Here is a 19,306-nt window from a genome sequence, read left to right on the forward strand (position 1 = left end):
TTTGGATTTTAAAGAATTTTAAAATATTTTTTTCTATAGGGGACATGAATCACATGAATTTAAAAGCACATGAAGAGCCATAGCTAGTATTAAGAAATGAGCTTCAAGTAGATTTTAATATATGGAATTGAAACAAATGCTTTTAACAGAGATGAAAGGAAATCCAGGTTCATATCACTGTTTTGTTGAAGTTATCTTCTTGCACTTGTAACCACTTTGTGCCATGCACAGTCTGGAAAATCAGGGAAATACTGCTCTGTTTCCCTGTCCCTTCCTATCTCAGCTGGTATGCACAGCTTTCCAAGACAGACTGGCTGATACTGTGTGGGCATGTGTGTGTTCTCCAGTACTAACAAAGCTAATTTTGGATGTAGCTTCTAAGCACTGTTGTAATAAAATTGAAAACAAATTGGAAGCACTGGGCTCGAACATTTATATGTGATTATTTTTACATTCACTCATGTTTCTGTTGTTACTGTAGATACTATTTATAGTTGTACTTCCTGTTGATGTTTGTTTACATGTCAGAATTAAGTTATGTTTTTCAAAACTTTTCTAAATCAGTTCCCATAGGAAAAGAAACAATTATTTTTAGTAACAAAACTGGAAAGATTACAGATTTGAAAGTACTAATATTTCTTCACCCAAACCTCCCAAACACGTAAGACTTTAAAAATACTTCTTCTTTATAAAGTAAATAAATAACTTTGTTATCTCTTAGTAGATATAAATATCTCCAGCTGGGCAAACCTTTTCCTGGTTTCCTGGTTAACTGTTTGTGTTTTCTTCCTAGTCCCTCTCAGCATTAAATGTTCCTGCAGGTCTTTTCTGCTGAGATTTTTCATGTAGAGCAAGTTGTACTTTTCCAAGGAGACTTGCAGTTCCTTCTATCCCACGCCATTTAATAATGTGTTTGTAAAAACCTGGGTGAGTAGCCTTCAAAAGCCTTTCCCTTCCTGAGTTTTGTTACCATTCAGGACCACCCATTTTACCTGTTCATTATTAGGGGAGACTGAACCTGATGTTCTAGCCTTCCATGAGATGAAGCTGGAAAATGGGTCCATCCCTGCATACGGTTATGGTTTGCTTTGGCTTCAACAGTTTTCAATTGAAATAATTTTGCAAAGAGGGACTTTTGAGTGGAGATTACCTAAAATGCTTCCCCCTTCAGTAAGGCAAGAGAAAATAGGAAAACAAAAAATATTATGTGGCAAATTGATGCTCTGAAATATAGCAGAAAAGAAAAATGTTGAGTGGTCTTGTTGCAGGAAGATGAAGTCCTGAAGAGCTCATATGTTGAAAAGTGAAGGCCAGGTATTTAGGCTGATTACATTTGTTGTCTGCCCTGCATATTGTTGATCATGGAGCTGTTTACTATCTGACAGTCCTTGTTATGGTAGGGGGAGCAATCTACTCAGAATGATGGGTTTTACCTTCTTTCCCTTTTCTTCTCCTCTCTGTCTCTTTTCCACCCTTTCTTCATCTATTTTGTTGTGGTTTTGGTTTTGTCATTGCACTTTTAGTTACTGCTTTGACATTCAGAGACCATATGTAAATGAATTGTAAATAATTCAGAGTAAAAAAAAAAAAGGGAATGGAATGAACTGTAATATAGTGCCTTTAAAACTTCTAAAACACTTTTTTTCTGGACATTTGATATCCTTTCCTCTTTATAGCTTTGCACCACCAGAAAAAAATCATAATTGTGGAATATTTTGATAAATATAATAATATCATTGGTTTTAGGAAGAGGCCAGAATTTTCTTTCCTTAAGTGATGCCTCTTCTGTCTAAGATGGTTCCAGTCACTCAAGCTAGAGGACAGAGACAGGGAAAAATCCTTGACTAGAGACTGGTCTGTGATGGCTACTGCATAACAATTTTACTAGGAAAAAAACCACTGAGACAAGAAAAAAAAATAAAAAGGATGAGCTTGGTATTTATTTTATCCATAAGAGAAAAGAAGGATGTTTTTAATAACTTTAACTGCTAATTTTTGTATTACAGACTACTTTGTTAGTTTTTGAATGACCAGTCTATGTATTTGTCTTATGAATATGCAATTCATAATAATCCTGTTTTTTTCAGGATAAAGAAAGCAGATCATATTATTATCAGTCCACTATAAAAAAATTCTAACAGGTTTATGTATTTAGCATAGATGGAATTCCTTTCATATTCAAGTCAGTAGGGGCTTTAATATTGATGCCAGTGTAGCCAAGACTTTACCTGTGGACATTGGAATAAATGCTTATTGAAACACTCTACCATAATTACATCTTTGAGCATGTGATAACAGCAAAAAGTTACCTCATCTAACATTTAGCAGTAGGAATTCTTTATCTTGGCTATAATGTAGTATTTATCTAGTTTTAAAAGATATTGAGAAGTTCATGACCAAGACTGCCTTCCAAAAGAATTTGGTCTGAAAACAGATCTCAAAAGAGGTTACTTTTAATGCAAGAAGATTTACTGTGCAGGAAAAAAGAAAAACCCACAACAACAACAACCAGCCAACCAACCAACCAACCAAAAAAAAAAAACCTACCAAGAAAACCCCACCAAAAAACCACCCCTGTTTAATTGCCATTCTCTTCTTTGAGCACAAGCCAGAGTACTAGGCAAAGTGCTGGCAGAATACTTGAAGGTTATGAAGTATGAGCTTGTAAAATGAAAGTATAAATTCATTTCTGTTTCTTGATGAAATTTGGAATCAAAAAAGGTTTGTTACTTTCTGATTAGTCATTATTATCTTCCGCAGGACATTAAATCACACAGCTGTGTGGAAACTTTAGTAAATCTGTTCTGCAGTTCCATGCTCTGTCACCCATTGATGTCTTCTCCCCCTCCACCCCTCTGTCCTCCCTTTCTTTTTCTTCCTTTTGTCCTTCCCTGTTGGGACAGCTGCCAAAACTGAGGGTTCCTGAAGATCAATTAGAGAACTTTTTATTCTCTGCTCACTTCATCTGTGTTCAGTCTTTAACATAATGTGAAAGGCAGAAAGATCTTTAGCCAGCAGTCAAATAGTGTATGATATTCAGTGCCTAAGGTAACAGTACAAGTTTGAACTCAAAATAGTAACTGAAGAAAAAAGGAATATGTTAAATTGTAGGATTTAAAAAACCCAATACAGTTCTTCTATACATTCATCTTGAGTTGTGTAAACTAGAATGTTTTCACATCTTTCTAAGTGTGTGAGTTAAGTATGTGTCAGAGGGAGGAGTAATGTAAACAAAATGTAATATTTATCTTACATGTTCCTACTTTGTTACTTTATATCCATATGATACTTTATAAATTGTATTTCTTAAATTTTCTAATTTGGTGTAACATGTAACTGTGCAACTTATCAGATTTCTAGTTAGAGGTTTAATTTATCATGCTGTGATGTTGACAGGTCATGTGTGAGTGTGTACTATGGGTAGTGTTCATTTCTCTTTCTAATTTCTTGCTAATACTTGAAGAATCATGTCAAGACTTAAAATAGGTAGCTGTATCATAGAAGCAACTGAAAATGGAAAATTCACAGAAGATCCAGCTCAAGAAATGTATCCCAGAAAAGCTGCAGACCACGCTGCTTAGGGAAGCTCTCTTGGGAGATAGAGCAAGTCAGTATTAAGTTTTCTTTTTCTTAGTCATCATCAACTGGAAAAGTTGATGATGAAAGCAAACCCTGTGAGCTTCAAAAACATTTCATGTGCAACTTGAGGCAAAAGTTTGGGAAGAGTAGGCTGCTTACTTAGTTAGGTTGAGCATTGGCTGGATGGCCAGGCTTGAAGGCTCAGCTGGCTGGTGGCAGGCAGTGATGGACAGTGAGGAGTTTTGTCTGTTTTGTCTGAGGAAGAGAGGTTGTGAGGCAGCCATAGCAGGCCCCCAATTGCCTGAAGAGCAGTTGCAAGGGATGGACAAGTTAAACTCTTCCTCGTAATACCAGAACAAATCCTGAAAAAAACCCAAAAACCAATTAAAAAACCCCACCAAAACCAGCAACAACAAAAAACCCCAAAACCAAACAAAAAACCCCAACAACAAAAAATAACCCCAATCACCAAAAAAACCAAAAACCATCAACCAACCCCCCTTTACCCCCCAAAAAACCCCAAAACAAATAAACAAACAAAAAGGCCCCACAAAATCAACAAAAGAATTATGGCTAAAAAATTGCAGCTTGAGCGGATCAAATTTAATATTCGGAAAAAACATCTTACCTAGAGAGGCAGTGCAGCAATGGAACAAGTTATCCCAAGGCACTGTGGAGCTTCCATGCGTGAGGAGCTTTGGGCATTGTCTGGAAATGCCAACCCTCCAGTGACTGAGCTGCTTTTGTGGTGAGCGCAGGAGCTGTGACCTAAGCAGGAGCTGGGGCTGGCGGTCTCCAGAGGTCTCTGCATAGCAGCATTTGTATGACTTTGAGTGACTTTGCCCTGATAGCCTTTTTATGTGCAAACAATATAGAACAGAGGTATTTGTCTTCAATTTTCTGCCAATAACAGATGATTTTCCAGTTTTTCTTTTGTGCCTGGCAAAAAAAGTTAAATTTCTTTTGACTGTTGTATTCAAATAATAGCTAAGAAGTGCCTGGAGGCAGCTGAATCAGAGACAGGACAGAAAGAGGTACCCCTGCATGGCTTGAGTTACTGCTTTTGAAAGCAGGCTTAGTGCTTGAAATTCTGATGAAAGAGGAAGAAATAGCATGTTATGTTACATTTTAAATAATTTCTTTTACGAAGTCTCAGTTTCTGTACAGATGGGTGTGTTGTAAAAATTATATGGGAATGCTGTCTGGAAATCCTTTCAATTAATTAAAAAACCCTGTTTCCCTCTCAAGTTCTGTGGTAATGGCCAAATAGTTACTGGTACATTTTTCTTCTCAGTTTTAAAACAGAAAATTCACAAACTGCAACATTTCTGTATATCTGAAAAATTTCTAATGTTTATTGGTAAATATTTGGAGTTCAGACTTTTTTATGTTTGGATTTGGTTTTATTTTTTTTAAGTGGTGATAATCATACATGTGCTAATGTTCTTTCTGAAAGCCTAAAAGTTGTTTTTCATAATTTAGGGCTATCAGATGAAATTAACCAAATAATATATATTAAGACTGTGTGATTAGCAGTGCTATTGATTAGGAACTGTGATTAGTTGTCCTGTTGTGGAAAAAGTGTAGTTTTAAGAAAGGGATTTAAAAACTAATTTTTCCAGTCCTGTGTGGCCTTTTAAGTGAATCAGTGCTGAGGTCATTATTCCACCCATGGTGCTCCTCTCTTCTTCTGCAGTTCCTCTTCTGTCTCCTGAACTGCATGCAATTTGTCTGAGTTTTAACCATGACCCTTGCTAAAATGTAGAGATTACAATGTACTAAGACAGAGGTATTGCTATATTTAAAAAGTGTCAGCACTAATCTTTGTGAAATGTGTTGTGCCCATGGGGGAAGAGACTTACTTTGAAGTAGGCAGGAATGAGCTTGTCTAGTCGTTTGGTTTAATTTCAGTTTACAGTGGCATCTACTGATCTGTTTGGTGATACTGTGGTTTTTCATCTGCATTACTACATGGGTGGAAGGGTTAGGCACTGCTGTGCTTTCAGAATGCCTGGAATCTTGTAATTTTCAGGGGCAGACTTTCTGCACTGATGGATGTATAAATCTGGTGATAGCATCTTGTACCACATCAAAGACGACTGCGGCGACTCATTCTTCAACTTCAGGCTGTCTTAAGTGTGTGTCGTCCTTTCCTAATAAGAGTAACCGTGTTGTATCTCTAGGTCAGCTCAGGGATTTTTCCTGTCTAGTTTGACTCATTTCCAGGACTTTCTGCTGAAGTTGTTCTCAGTTGCTCATCATCTGCTGAAGCTTTTTACTGAAGATGCAAATGCATTGTTCTGGTCCTTGTCTGTCCCCATTTTCTCAGTTGTCTCCTGACTGAGAGGGTGCCTCAATCCTCACCTAAACTGATGCTTCAGAGTTTTTCAATGCTGTTTGTAATAATTTTTTCTATTTCTTTTTTTTTTTTTTTTTTTTGGACAGTGGAGGGACATCAGGATGAGCATGGGGAGGATGGTTGCCCATAGAAAGGCAGACAGCCCACAACAGCAATGTATATAGATTTGGAGTTCTGCAGCTGACTGCTGTAAATCTGAGTGAGCTTGTTACTGCCTTTTTAGTGTAACTTGGACTGATTTATACCTAAAATAAAGCTGAGAATTGCAAAGTCATTCCACAAAGATCAAAAACCATAGTCTCATTTTAGCCATGCACAGGTAGCTGTGCTTTTCACAGTCTACTCAAAAGCAATTTTCAAACCATGGATGAACTCAGTAGAAAAAGGCTAGGGTTTTGAAGTACACTGGTACAAATTTTGTGGAGCAGATAAAAAGGAATATTGCAGCTTATCTGAAGAAAAATAACAAGCTTCATTCTCCAGTGACAGCAATTACTTGTCTTTGTAATCATACAAAATAATTCTTTTGTAAGAGAAGAAATTCCACTGTGCAAAAGCAAATATTTGAAATGGAGCAAGTGGTGTGTGTGGAAATTTGATATGTTCATGTAACGCTGTTGTGTATAAAGCAAATAGATATTTTTCCATTACAAATGGAGAAGCTTGAAGGTACTGGAGATGAAGTTCAGTAAATAATAGATATGTCTTCATTCCTTTCCCCTTTTTTATTGACTTCTCATTCTTGATATGCCTGGACTATTTACAGTCCTTACTTGCAGTGCTGTTATAATAAGTGCCCTGATGATGCAAAATAAAACACTTTTTAATATGTTGTGAAATATATAATGGTTTGTAATTCTGTTTGTGTTTTTAAGGACAAAAAGTACCACTAAGTATAATGTCATCAGATACCACACTTTGACATGTTTATCTGAAATGGTGGTCCTTTGAATGCTTTGGAAGTAGCACTCTGATGCACTAATCTCTGGGAAAGTAATTTTTATTATTGTTGGCTCCTGAGTTTAGCAAGCAGCTCTCAGCTGACAGATTGTACATTATACAAAAATGTTTGTGACTCAGCTAACAAAAACCCAATGAAGCATCTAAATTAGGAATTCTGGTTTTGTGCCTCTTTTTCTTATTACTGCACGCTGTCCTCTCTTACTGCTGTCAGTCCTTTGCAAGTGTGTGTGGATGTTGGCAAGACCACACTCCATTAGCTTGATATAAGCAGCTATTCTACTTAAAAGAAAATTTGCCATTTTCATATCAAAAGTAGAAGGCACAAGTCCAGAATAATAGAAGGCAAAAGTTCATCACACTTTAAATTATATTTAAGTATAGATTGATTCTTTTAAAATAGCAATGCAGTGTCTGTGGCCTTCTTTTCTTGCACTACATTCATTTAGCTGTCAGCATTTATATATGGCTATATTGAGGTATACAATTGCAGTGTGTATTTTCATAGTAGACTGAAGTATGTATGCCTTTTATAAATTCAAATGAATGCCCATCAGAATGCTGTTTATAAAGAAAAGTCAGAAAAATAAGGTAAAATATCTAACTGAAAAATCCCCAATGAATAGCTGAAAAGAAAGTAATATAAAATCTCCAGTATAAAACTACGACCTTATTTTGTTACAAAATTTATTAATAGCTAAATTTGAGAATTCCAATAATTTACTGAGTGAAATACCTATCTGACAATATACAGGTTTTAGAAAAACTCTTGTCTTATCATTATGTGGACTTTTCAAGCAGAAATTCTTGCCAGATGAAGCAAAGGAAACAAAGCAAAAGCGTCTTTATCTATGCACGCAATACTGACACTTCGCGAAAAGGAGAAGGAATGAGTATTGATGCCTCTGTTTTCTGTCCTTCCTGCAGGTGTGCAGGACCCTCACCATGAGAAGATAATTACTGTGACTACTAATGGGAGTATTCACAGCCCCAAGTTCCCACACACATACCCACGCAACACTGTGCTAGTGTGGAGATTGGTAGCACTTGATGAAAACGTATGGATACAACTTACTTTTGATGAAAGATTTGGGCTTGAGGACCCAGAAGATGACATTTGCAAGTAAGTTACTTTCCCTTCCACTTAGGAAATTCTGAACGGATGTGATTGGAGATAAGAAAAAAATTATTGCTTGAGTTTTGCAAAAATCAACACTTGCATGTTAATTTATATATAAAATGCATATTTTAAAGTATTGGTTTATTATTTTCTTTTATAGTACTAGGGGAGGTTTTCATACTTAAAAGCTCTGTAGTGCTCCCATTTTTACTTCTGCATTCAGTATCTAGGCCATAGATATATTACAACACAAAAAATGTGATATATTTAATCTCCCTCTCAAGTAAAAGTTTTGACATCTGGGTAAATATTATTGACCGAATGATGAATGTATAATTTTTATACCACTGTTTAAGACGCCCCCACACACTATTCTACAATATTTTAATGGTCTTAAATTGTCAAGTTATCTATGAAAAACAGCAAAAGTACTGTGCTAATTGACACTCTTCAGTGGTACTAGTTTCTCTGACTTCAATAAGCATCTGCAAGCTCAGTCACTGGCAAAGGTTTCTGTAGGACTTGTGGAATCTCTATTTCCTTCCAGGATTCTCAGCTAAAGTCTTTGTAATTTGGAAGAGAAACAATTGTGACATAATAGGCATCAGCACAGATGTAGTTCTGAACCAAGCCGTATGGTTGATAAAGTTTTGGATGTTTGCATGTTTGTGTGGCAGTAGGAATGATATTTCCTGTGGGAGGGTGAAAGAGGAGAGACCCTAAACTCTTGTATCCTATATTTTTCTGACATCTCAGCAACACATCATAAAAAGTCCCGATGTGTGAATAGTGGTACATTGTCTAGAGTCTTCAGTAAATTAAATAAAATATGTTATTTAAATGGCATTTTCTCCTTTGATGTCTTCCTGGAGAAGTACTTCACACAAGATTTTTGTTTCAAAGTAATTTTTTGGGTTGTTTTTTGTTTTTCTGGTTTGTTTTTTATTTTTGTGCGCATCATACACACATTTGACTTGATTCTTGTTTTCAGTTTTTCTAATTAACTGTTATTCCATTGGTTTTACATGTTGTATCAACCTTTGATAACAAATTTGAATTTTTTAGTGGTTATTTTTGCACTTATCCTTAGTTTGGGAGAAGGTGTTTATAACAGATAGATAAGTATCTTTTTGTCATAATTCTAAAGGAAATAATTACCAAGGCCATATCAGTACTATACTAACAATTATAAACATAGGGTTGCTTGAATGAGTGCAATCCCTTTGCACAATAAGTCTTTTCTTCAAGTAAAAACTTAGCTTGCTTTTTCTTTTCTTTGCATATGGCGGAGTGAAGTGGCAAGTAAAAGAAAATTGAGGTAGGGTGACTCATTCATCCACTTGCAAAAAGAGAAGATAAGTTAAAATATTTTATAATAGCTAGAATAGTATTTTAATTGTGAGTAGATTTATTTTAAGTAAACAAATGCTAAATACAAAAGGACTGACAAATTAAGAAAGAGTAGCAAGTCACTCAGAATCTTATCATGCCCATATTTGTGCAGGGATACCAGGAACTTATATGACTGCAATTCCTGATATGTGTCCTGCTAAAAAAATACTGGGCTTTTTGGCTTGGAAGATTAAAAGGAGAGTTATATTTCTCTCTGGAAAAGATTTATATTTTTGATTTTAACTCTAGGATTCCTCTGAACTTTAATTTCAATAGCAAGTTCAGTAAAGGAAGAGAAATTGCACCTTGTTTGATGTAAGGGAAGTATAAATAACTAACAAGTTGAGGAAATCACTAAGAGACAGATTAAATATGTAAAATAATTCTACACATGTCAAGTAAGTTACCAGTTACCTGAGTAATATCTCTTTATGAGTTATGTCTTGCATTTGTTACCCTTAGGGTTCCTAATAAAATTATTTATACTTCTTCCAATACTTTCTGTAGAAAAACTAAGGGTTTTTTTATTGACTATATCCCACAGTATTTATTACTGTACTGTACTTCTGCCATCTTGAAACACACAAATCAGTGCTGTTGATGTAGAGTGCTCAACCATTTCTCCAAAAGCAAGTTTATATGACAAAGGACAGAATGAAACATCATGAAGTTTAATCTGTTATAATTCTATACCTTTAGCTCTGACATATGACTGAAACTAAGTAAAAACTGCAGCCAGGAAACATTAGACTTCCTATGCAGTGTACAGTGTGTATCAGGATATCATTTTCTTCCTTCTGTAGTGTATGAGACAACCTCATGAGTTAGCTGCTGTGGTCACTGTCACAGTTTTCAGTCTCTCTACCTGTTTCTTAAGCTGCTCATTCTGAATAATGACAGAACTTTCTCCATCATCTCTGCAGACTGTGGTGCCCTGTGGTGTCAGCTCATAGGGCCAATGAGAGAATGTTCTGGAGTATATCAGCTTAAGATAATTAGCAGTTTTTACATCTCAGAGTAATTCAAATATTGCTCATAATTTGGAGAAAAATGAAACTCAAACATATCCAGTTGTATAAGTGCTTTTTGTTTAACATAGTTCTATAACAGGAATCCAATAGTGGTGGTGACTAAAAAATGTCATAGATGTATCCTGAAGCTATGGCAAGTTTTTTCCTGTATCTGACCCTGGATTTCTTCAAAGTCAGTTCTGACATTTCAGGCTATCCAGTGAAGTCTTTTCATCTAAGCAAATATCACATTTTACAGACTTTTGCAGGTACCAGTCTAGGCTCTACTTCAAATATTTTCCCAAATGCAAATCAAAGTGATCCTGCATGGCTTTTTTTTTCCACTCCCTTTTTACTTGCCATTCAACTTACAGTATTTACTAATGTAGCAAATTTGCTTTACAAAAAATTCTATGTTAAGGCCAGCTCTTCTGACTCAGCCTCACCTGTATTAAAGTGCACATTCTGCTAATCCTCAGCAGTCTTAAGCATGATTGCTATGTAAATTTAAATTATAGGGTTTTTAGAATAAAATTCTGGTATTTTGCCTGTATTTAACCGGGTGATTTTTATCCTGATTTTACAATGGTGATGTACTTGAAATTCAGGCACACCATGTTTTCATTCATTTAAAGATAGTCAGTGGGGTTTTTTTTTGTTTGTTTGTTTTTTCACAATAGTTCTAGTTCTGCACTTTATCCTTCCTATGGACAAAATGTTAAGAATCCCACTGTGTCCTTTCCAAAGGGAACTACAACAAACTCCACTTATTTTTGGAAACTAGATCCATACATGTGTCTAGAAGAGGTGTAGGTCATTTGGTTGACAGTAGGGATATATAAATCTCTGCAATATTATGGTAATTTCAGTTTCATACACTGTGTTTTATTTCAGTTGGGACTTGCAAAAGAAAAATGTTACAAGCAAAAAAATCCTCCTTCAAACGAACCAAACAAAAAGGAGAAGGATGTAACTCTTGGGTGTTTTGTGCAGTACTGTTTACATGATAAAAGTGCCAGTGAATTTCTAGCAGCGGGATTGCGAATTTGGATTGCGTACGCCTGCCCGTTCTGATGAAATGAAAATGCAGTTTTTTTGCTGTTGATATGGTAGCTGATATGACAGGTCATTATTTTCATGCTGGTAGCCCCTCAATCCTGTTTTAATCATAAAGCCATTAGACTCCTGTGCCAGACAGCTCCTATTGCCAGGGAGCTGCCATAACTCTTCTTGACCAAAAACTGACTTTTGCTCAGCTGTTGCTTGTTGTTCAAATTTGTTACTTTCTGTCAATAAGAACATGAAGTGATAACAGCTTTATGATTAACTCCTCTGTGACAGGAAGACATAGATTTAGCTTTCTTCCAGCAAGAGCATAGATATTACACTTGATCTTGGAGGGAAGTCTGATGATGTGAGTTGGTTGGAGCATGGCAAAAATAGGAGAGGGAGAGGAAAGAATCTTTCTTCCATCAGGAGCATGTATCAAACTTGCTCTCTCCGTGCATTGAGTGGCTCTAGTTGTTCGTCTGAGTAGTGATTGCAGCTGTTCTTTCTAATCATCTGATGATTACAGTCTGAATTTTATTAGATATAATAAAACACAGAAATATGTCACAAATCCAAAGTGCAATTACTGTAGATAAGGTGATAAGGATGAAATGCACGAGTAAAAGATTGTGGAACTAACTGATAGTAGAATAATAAATACCATTTTAGCAACATCTTCATTTTAGGATGGTTACACTAATTTCCAACTCTCTTTAGCCCTCTAATAATTTAAATTATCAACTATAGTCTGTTTGTTTAGGGGGCAGGGAGGCTTTTAGCAGCTGCAGATGTGAGTGTGTTCATTTACATGTATAAGTAAAGCATTAACCTATAATGTTTTGAAGGAGACTTAAAAGCTTGTCTGCTTGATATGTGTAATTTGTGGAACTTTTTCCTGCAGAAAATTAGTTAAGCTGAAGGCAGCCATCAGTGCTAATATAGGATAAAATCTGTATGACTTGGTTTTCCTCTTCCTGTCAAATTCAATCCTTATTTTTGTAATCCTGGGAATATTCTTCATCTGAGGATTCTTAGGATGATGCTTTATTATTCAGTGCCACATGCATTAAATTCACTACCTCCCCTTTCCTCATATCCTTAGGCTGCTTTCCTTCACTGCAGATCTGTTGTGACTGAGCTATTGCCTTCCATTCATGGAACATCAAGATTCCGTGGTAGAAGCTGTAATCCACACTGCTTCAACAGTCATATGTGTTCCTAATGAATATATTGTTAGGAAATTGTTTATAAAAATTAAAGAATTAAAAGATTTGGCTTAGTCTGACAGCACTGAAAAAGGTGTATTAAAGAGGAAACATACGCACACTGTCTTTCATCTGTGGCTATGAAGAAGGAAAATGTTTTCTTTGCAGTCTTTTTACCTTTTTTTTTGTATCATTTGTTTCAAATGAATGCACAACAGTGATAATTTATAGTAAACACAACAAAAAGACTAAACATTTGGTTATTTAGTTTTCCAAGGAGACACAGACATTTTCTGTGTAATATAAGACACAATGAGTTACTTGCACCACATGGAACTTTGTTTCTTTTTATTATTACAATGCCTAATATGTGGAGTAAAATATGGATGCATAACAGTGACTCTCTAATGCCTCAGTAAAAAAGACAACAGAAATTTTGCTTCTGTTTTGCTCCTTTGTATGGAAGCACCTTGCAGCATCAAGAGAGTGCATGCATGAAAGAATAATGTCAGCATCATTTTCTTCCATTCAGAAGAAACTCCATCCCACACCCTGCCCCCGAGGGCAATTTGTTTTTCTTGTTTTACCTTGGTGCATTATAGTCAATGTTGGTGTATGTGTGAAGACCACACCAATATCAAGCACAGATTTGTGAAAGAAAGATAACTCTTCACATAAAGTAAGTATTACTTCTGGGGCTTTCGAGGACAACAAGTTCCTTATCAAGGTCTAGTTCCCGAGAAAATTGTTTTCTGGACACAATTGGTGGGCTGACTTTACTATTAGTGTTAAATTCTTCTCATTGACTGTGGTTACAGAGGGTGAAGTTATCTCCTGAGTAAGTACAAAGTTCAAGTTGGCTTTGAATAACTGGAGAAGGACCTTTAAGTGAACTCTGTATTTAAAGTGGAATTGGTGCAGACAGTGTTCATGGTGACTCAGGTTGCTAAGTAGCTGGGCTGCTGGGATTTTACTGCTTCCTCACATATTTCTGAAGATGAAAGGATTGCTGCTGCCACCTTTATTTGAGAATTCAGAAAAGAGTCCCCAAAATTTTTAAGGCTTCAAACTGGGAAAACCTCCAAAACATTGAGTACCAAAACCCACAGAATCCTGAAAGCAGAGATGAAAGTTATAGTGAAGACTAATCCTTAAAACTCTTTTCTTACAGCTGTTGCCTTAGAATTACAGTATGTTCAATTTTGACCACCTGCTTTTTTATGAGATAATCTCCAATGATTTGATGTTCAACAAGGGCAAGTTCTGGATTCTGCACCTGAGGTGGGGCAACTCTGGGTGTACAGACACACTGGGGAATGAGAGGCTGGAGAGCAGTGCCATGGAAAGGGAGCTGGGGATGCTGGTCAATGGCAAGTTGAATATGAGTCAGCAGTATTCTGGCAGCCAAGAGGGCAAACCGTGTGCTGGGGGCATCAGGGACAGCATCAGCCATCAAAAAAGGGAGGGGATCATCCTTCTCTGCTCTGGGGCACCCTTACCTAGAACATGGTGCGCAGATTCGGATGCCACAATATAAAAATTAAAAAAAAAAAAAAAGAAGAAGCTATTAGTGAGTGTCCAGAAGAAGGTCATAAGGATGGGGAAGGCTCTGAAGGGGAAGCTGTGTGAGGAGCAGCTGAGGTCACTTGGTCTGTTCAGCCTGGAGAATAGGAGACCTCATTGCACTTACAATTTCCTTGGGAGCAGAAGAGCTTCAGATGCTGATCTCTCTGAGGTGACCAACCATGGGACCCGAGGGAATGGCCTGAAGTTGTGTCAGGGGCAGTTTAGGATGGATATCAGGAAAAGGTTCTTCACCCAGATGGTGATCAGGCACTGGAACAGCTCCCCAAGGAAGTGGTCACAGCTCCAAGCCTGACAGAGTTCAAGAAGTGTTTGGACAACACCCTCAGGCACAGGGTGTGACTCTTGGGGATGGTCCTGTGCAGGGCCAGGAGTTGGACTCTATGATCTTTGTAGGTCTCTTCCAACTCAGAATATTCTGTAATTCTGTGGGATTTTACATGTGGGTGGGCTGGGCTCTGTTTAGGTGACTCTACATATCAGTCATACTGAAGTGTCTCATAATTGGCTGTAACTTCTGCAAAAATAACTGAGTTTAAATTTATTATAGCTCTGTTCTGTGACTCAGATCCATTTGGAATGGAATGATTCATTAATATACAGGGTTATAAAAAGCATATGAACTCTCATTCCTCAATACAAAATATTTAATTTTTTTCCCAACACATAAATAACTTGTTAATCATTTTTATTCAAAGTCTGAAAGGGGAACATATAATTTAAATGGTTGGGATGAGTTCTAGCATTCAAGTGCCTTGGTTTAATTGAAATACTGATGGCAGAGAATTAGCATGAAGTACCTAATTTAATCTGAAGTCCTTTGTTAGCAGCATTGATGTTTTATCAGTGGCAGAAAGGTGGCATTTTAGGAACAGTGTGTAGAAAATTACATAAAATTTGTGTCAATATAGGCTGATGGAGTAATTTCTTCTGATGTTTGTTGAGTGGTTTTTTATGGTTTTGATTTTAATTGTTCGATCCATGTGCATGAGAACTAAAAAATAGTGCCAGTGCAAGAGAAGTTTGGATGCTAAATGGATAAGAGTGGGGGATGAGGATCAAAATTTGTAAGAAGTTATATTGATTTAGGAGCAGAGTCCTCTGAGTATCTAAAAATTCTTCTTCTATATATAAAGAAAATAGTTTTATACTACAAAAGTTATTTCTCTCATGTGAGTTGCAATGTAACAATATTATTTCAATTTAATGAATAGAATTCTAATGAAAAATCCAACAAACTTATGCTTCCTGCTTTCTTAGTGTTTTAAAGAAAAAATGAGTGGATTTTTTGCATAAAAAGAAATATCTGGATCTGTTTCTTCTCTATTCTGATTTCATTGATCAAAACTATAGTGGGATTTTTTTTTTGTTTTGTTATTGGGTTTTGGTGGTTTGGTTTATTTGTGTTCAGGTTTTTTTTTTTTAAGAAATTTCTTCCTTTTGGATATTGCATGATTCCAGAAAAAAACATTCCACGTAATTCAAACATTAACTCATCTTTCAGCTGGTCCCATCCTTTTGGTTTAGCTGCTGTCCGCTGTTTCCACTGTGGCAGAGGTGTGTACTGTATCCAGAAGTGTATCCTTTCTTTTGGGTTCTCTACTGCTTTTTGGGTTCTCTACCTGCTTAATACCATTCTCCTGATAAGAGATTTATAAGTGTGACAAAGCAGATATCAATAGAAGACAATAAAAACAAATCAGGAAAGCAAAGCTCAGTCTGATTATAACTGAGGCTACTCTGTAACACATATTTCTGAGTCTTCAAGAGTAAACTCTTCTATTGTACAGAAAGGGCTTAAAGCTGCAAAACTGTATTCTCCAAGCAAATCAGAATGAAACATAAGAAAGGAAAAGTGAAGGAGAGGCTTCTCTGGGTGGAGTGGGAGGACAGCAGAGCACAGGTGATGTGATCAGAAGGGCACTCTGCTCAAACCTGGAGACTGCATTCTTGCCCACCCACTTTTCCCTCAATTTCTGTAAATGCAGCCTTCATTTTTAGTAACCACTGTTGCTAGAGGACATATAATAAAGATCTTATTTTGGTAGTAATTTGACACCTGTTTTCACAGCCTAGATGAGTGTGTAGGAGAATGATTGCTGATAAGTGGGCAGTTGACATAATCCCGTACTCCTTTTTCATACCAGAGACTACAGTCATTGACTTAAAAAAAAATTAGACTTCTTAAAATTTCTTCCTGGTCCTCTCAATCTCAAGCAAGTTGATTGAATAAATAATAAATACTGTGTACCCACTATCAAAATATTTTTGTAAATGGTCCTAATCCTAATTTATTGCTTCTAAAATTGTTTTATGTTACCATTGTTGGCAGTGTTTCTAATGGTGTAGACAGAAGTTATTTTCTTTGAATGTGAATGTGGAACTGATGGGTCTTGCTTCTTTCTAGGGTGTTCTGGCAGCAGTTGTTATTGGTGGAGTTCTCCTGCTCTCACCATATCACTAATTAAAATATAGAAGTAAATCTCTACTTTCAGGAGCAGAAGAACATACTGTGAGCCACCACCACCTGAGCTCAGGACACAGACAGACCCTGTAGCCACATGGGGTGTCTGGTGAGGCTCAGTTTAGCCCCTGATGACAAGGTTCTGCAAGCTGCAGAGTCAGGACCAGCAAAATAATCTAAAGTTACCCCATGCAGTGTTTAAATATGTCAGTTTAAGCATAGCATACACTCCCTTCCTGATGTTTTCTGATTACTGAAAGTCTAAGTACAGTTACAATGTTAGACTCACCATCAGGTACATAAGCAGGATTAAACAGGAATAGCAGACATTCCAACTCTCCTGTTCCTAGATGGACAGTGTGTTTCTTCCCCTGTTGTGCAGCTTTTCCTTTTACCTTTCTCCACTTGCCCTCTTTCTAAATGCTGTCCTTGCTTCTTTAACATTTTAACAAAGTATGTTTTTCACATGCAATTGTAGTCAAACAGCATTACCAGCAAATATTTTCAGCCAGACAAGTTAGTAACAATCCAGTCTTGCCCTCAATGCTGCTCCATTAGGATAAAGTAGAAGTAAAATGTAATGCAATTTACATCAGTCTGATAATCAGGATGTCTGAGAAGATGCATGTGCATCAGAAACTGAGGAAAGAAAGATGCATTATTGTAAAAACTATTAGGTGGTCGTGTGGGAGAGTCATAGGGGTTTTATAAGGTAAAATTACTAGATCATCTCATTTTCTGAAAGTAGCATGTGAAGAGGGAGACCAGCACTGTAGCACCAATTATTAAGACATAGCTCTTCAGACTAGCCTTTTCATATACTGTGGCTGGACTGAAAACAGATTTGCATAATTCTATGACCATCAGTTTCTAACTAGTAAAACTGAAGTAAGAGGAATCTTCTTACACTCCTTAGGTGAAAAGTGATCTCCTGCTAGGATTGGGAATACATTTTTTTTCTGGCTCATGCAGGCTGGTCTGTTACATTACAGGGTTTTTTCACCTTCTGTTTGAGTAGTAATTACTAGCCTGTCCTGAAGCAGGATATCAGACTTTGTGTCTGGATTGGTGTCTGACTGCTCCGTCCTGGATTGGTAAATCCTGTGTGCAGGTGTAGTTGCCAAGAGGCCATATGTTATTGTGAGCTAAAGAAAATAAAGGTGTTTTCATTTAAATGAACATAGATAGAGCCTCAGCCCCCTCTGAAGTAGGCAGGAGGAGGGGAAGGGAATGTGAGGAACTTACCCAGGCAAGTAATGGTGTTCTAATATCAGAGGCTGCTTGAGAGGAGGGGAACAGCTTGCACTGCCCTGGCAGAATCTTCACATTGATAAAAATGCCCCTTATGCTCCTTATGGTTTGTTTTTCACAAAAACTATACTTTTGAATATTGCTTAGCCAGTAGTTTGCACATCATTGACTGGAGCCATTGCTGCATTCCAGGATTTATATCCTGGAGTATCTTGGAGAGTGCATAAAAAAGAAATTACTCTTTGGGATACTAGAATAAATATTTCTAATGCTGCTTGAAAAACAATGGTATAATATGTGTTTGTGGGTTCACAGAAGCTGGAACACATACATTGACCACTGTGAACAGTGTGAGTAGAGGAAGAACTATTACAGTGCCTTAGAAATAGTGCTTTACAGCCTTGGCTGTAAATGGGAACTCTAAGGTCCATTAGAGTTTTTGGTTTTCTACAAAATGTTGATCTGTACGGTAGGAACATGTGATTTATTATGATTGCTGTAATTCCCAAGATAAAATACACCAGACTTTACAGAGGAGTCCTGGGAAAAATTTGGTGAGGCATTTAGTTCTCCAAAATCTGGAATGTGTAGTACTGCACAGTGCATGATACTTATTAATTTGATTCACTCTGTGAGGAGAGACAGCAGCTGCATCTTTACGAAGGCAAAAGTGCTTTGGAGAGTGTAGTGTCCAGTGCAGCAGGACCCTGAACTTTGGTGTTCATTCCCACACAATGTTTTATTGTAACATAATAATAATAATTATAATACAGGTAATGGCTTGCACAGCAGAAAACAAAGCAAATAATAGAAGTACTGCTGTACAAAACAGTAAAATACTTTGTCCAGTTACCATTTTTTGTTGTCTGTGTTATTATTTAGTTCATAACTGGTGCAGAATACTAAGGAGGCCCAGTGAATAGCACAAAATAGACAGCTGGAGGTAAAACAGTACAGGAAAGGGTTTCTTGTAAATGTTACCCAGCTTTAGTCCTTGAAAAATAACCTTTCCAAGTAACGTCTAATTTTGTGGAAAATCTTTTTTATTTACTGTGTTTTATAAGACTACAGGAGAATCTGTAGTCAGGTAGGAAAAAGGTAAGTGTAGCATATTAACTGTGAGTGTTTGAAATCCTTGGGATCTTCATCTACACAGAACTTAATTTTTTGTATTTAAAGATAAAGGCCAAAGTAAGTACATGGACTAGAGCATCATTTGCAGGCTTATTTGTATGTGTACATTTTTTCCAAGCTCACCCTTATTCCCAAATTCTTCTTTGATATATAGCAATAGTGATGGTATGAAATGCCATTATTTGGTTTATATGTCTA

The 19,306-nt window shown here is 36.7% G+C and overlaps 1 protein-coding gene across 1 annotated transcript in view; it reads left to right on the forward strand.

Annotated features, from left to right (window-relative positions):
* The window catches only part of PDGFC (platelet derived growth factor C), a 120,498-nt gene that overhangs the window by 61,696 nt on the left and 39,496 nt on the right, over positions 1-19,306 (forward strand). Inside the window, exon 2 of the mRNA XM_030947368.1 lies at positions 7,826-8,021. Coding sequence (XP_030803228.1) covers positions 7,826-8,021 — 196 coding nt within the window. The remainder of the gene's footprint in view (positions 1-7,825; positions 8,022-19,306) is intronic.

This window comes from Camarhynchus parvulus, chromosome 4 (assembly GCF_901933205.1).
Source record: "Camarhynchus parvulus chromosome 4, STF_HiC, whole genome shotgun sequence".
NCBI classification, from domain to species: domain Eukaryota; kingdom Metazoa; phylum Chordata; class Aves; order Passeriformes; family Thraupidae; genus Camarhynchus; species Camarhynchus parvulus.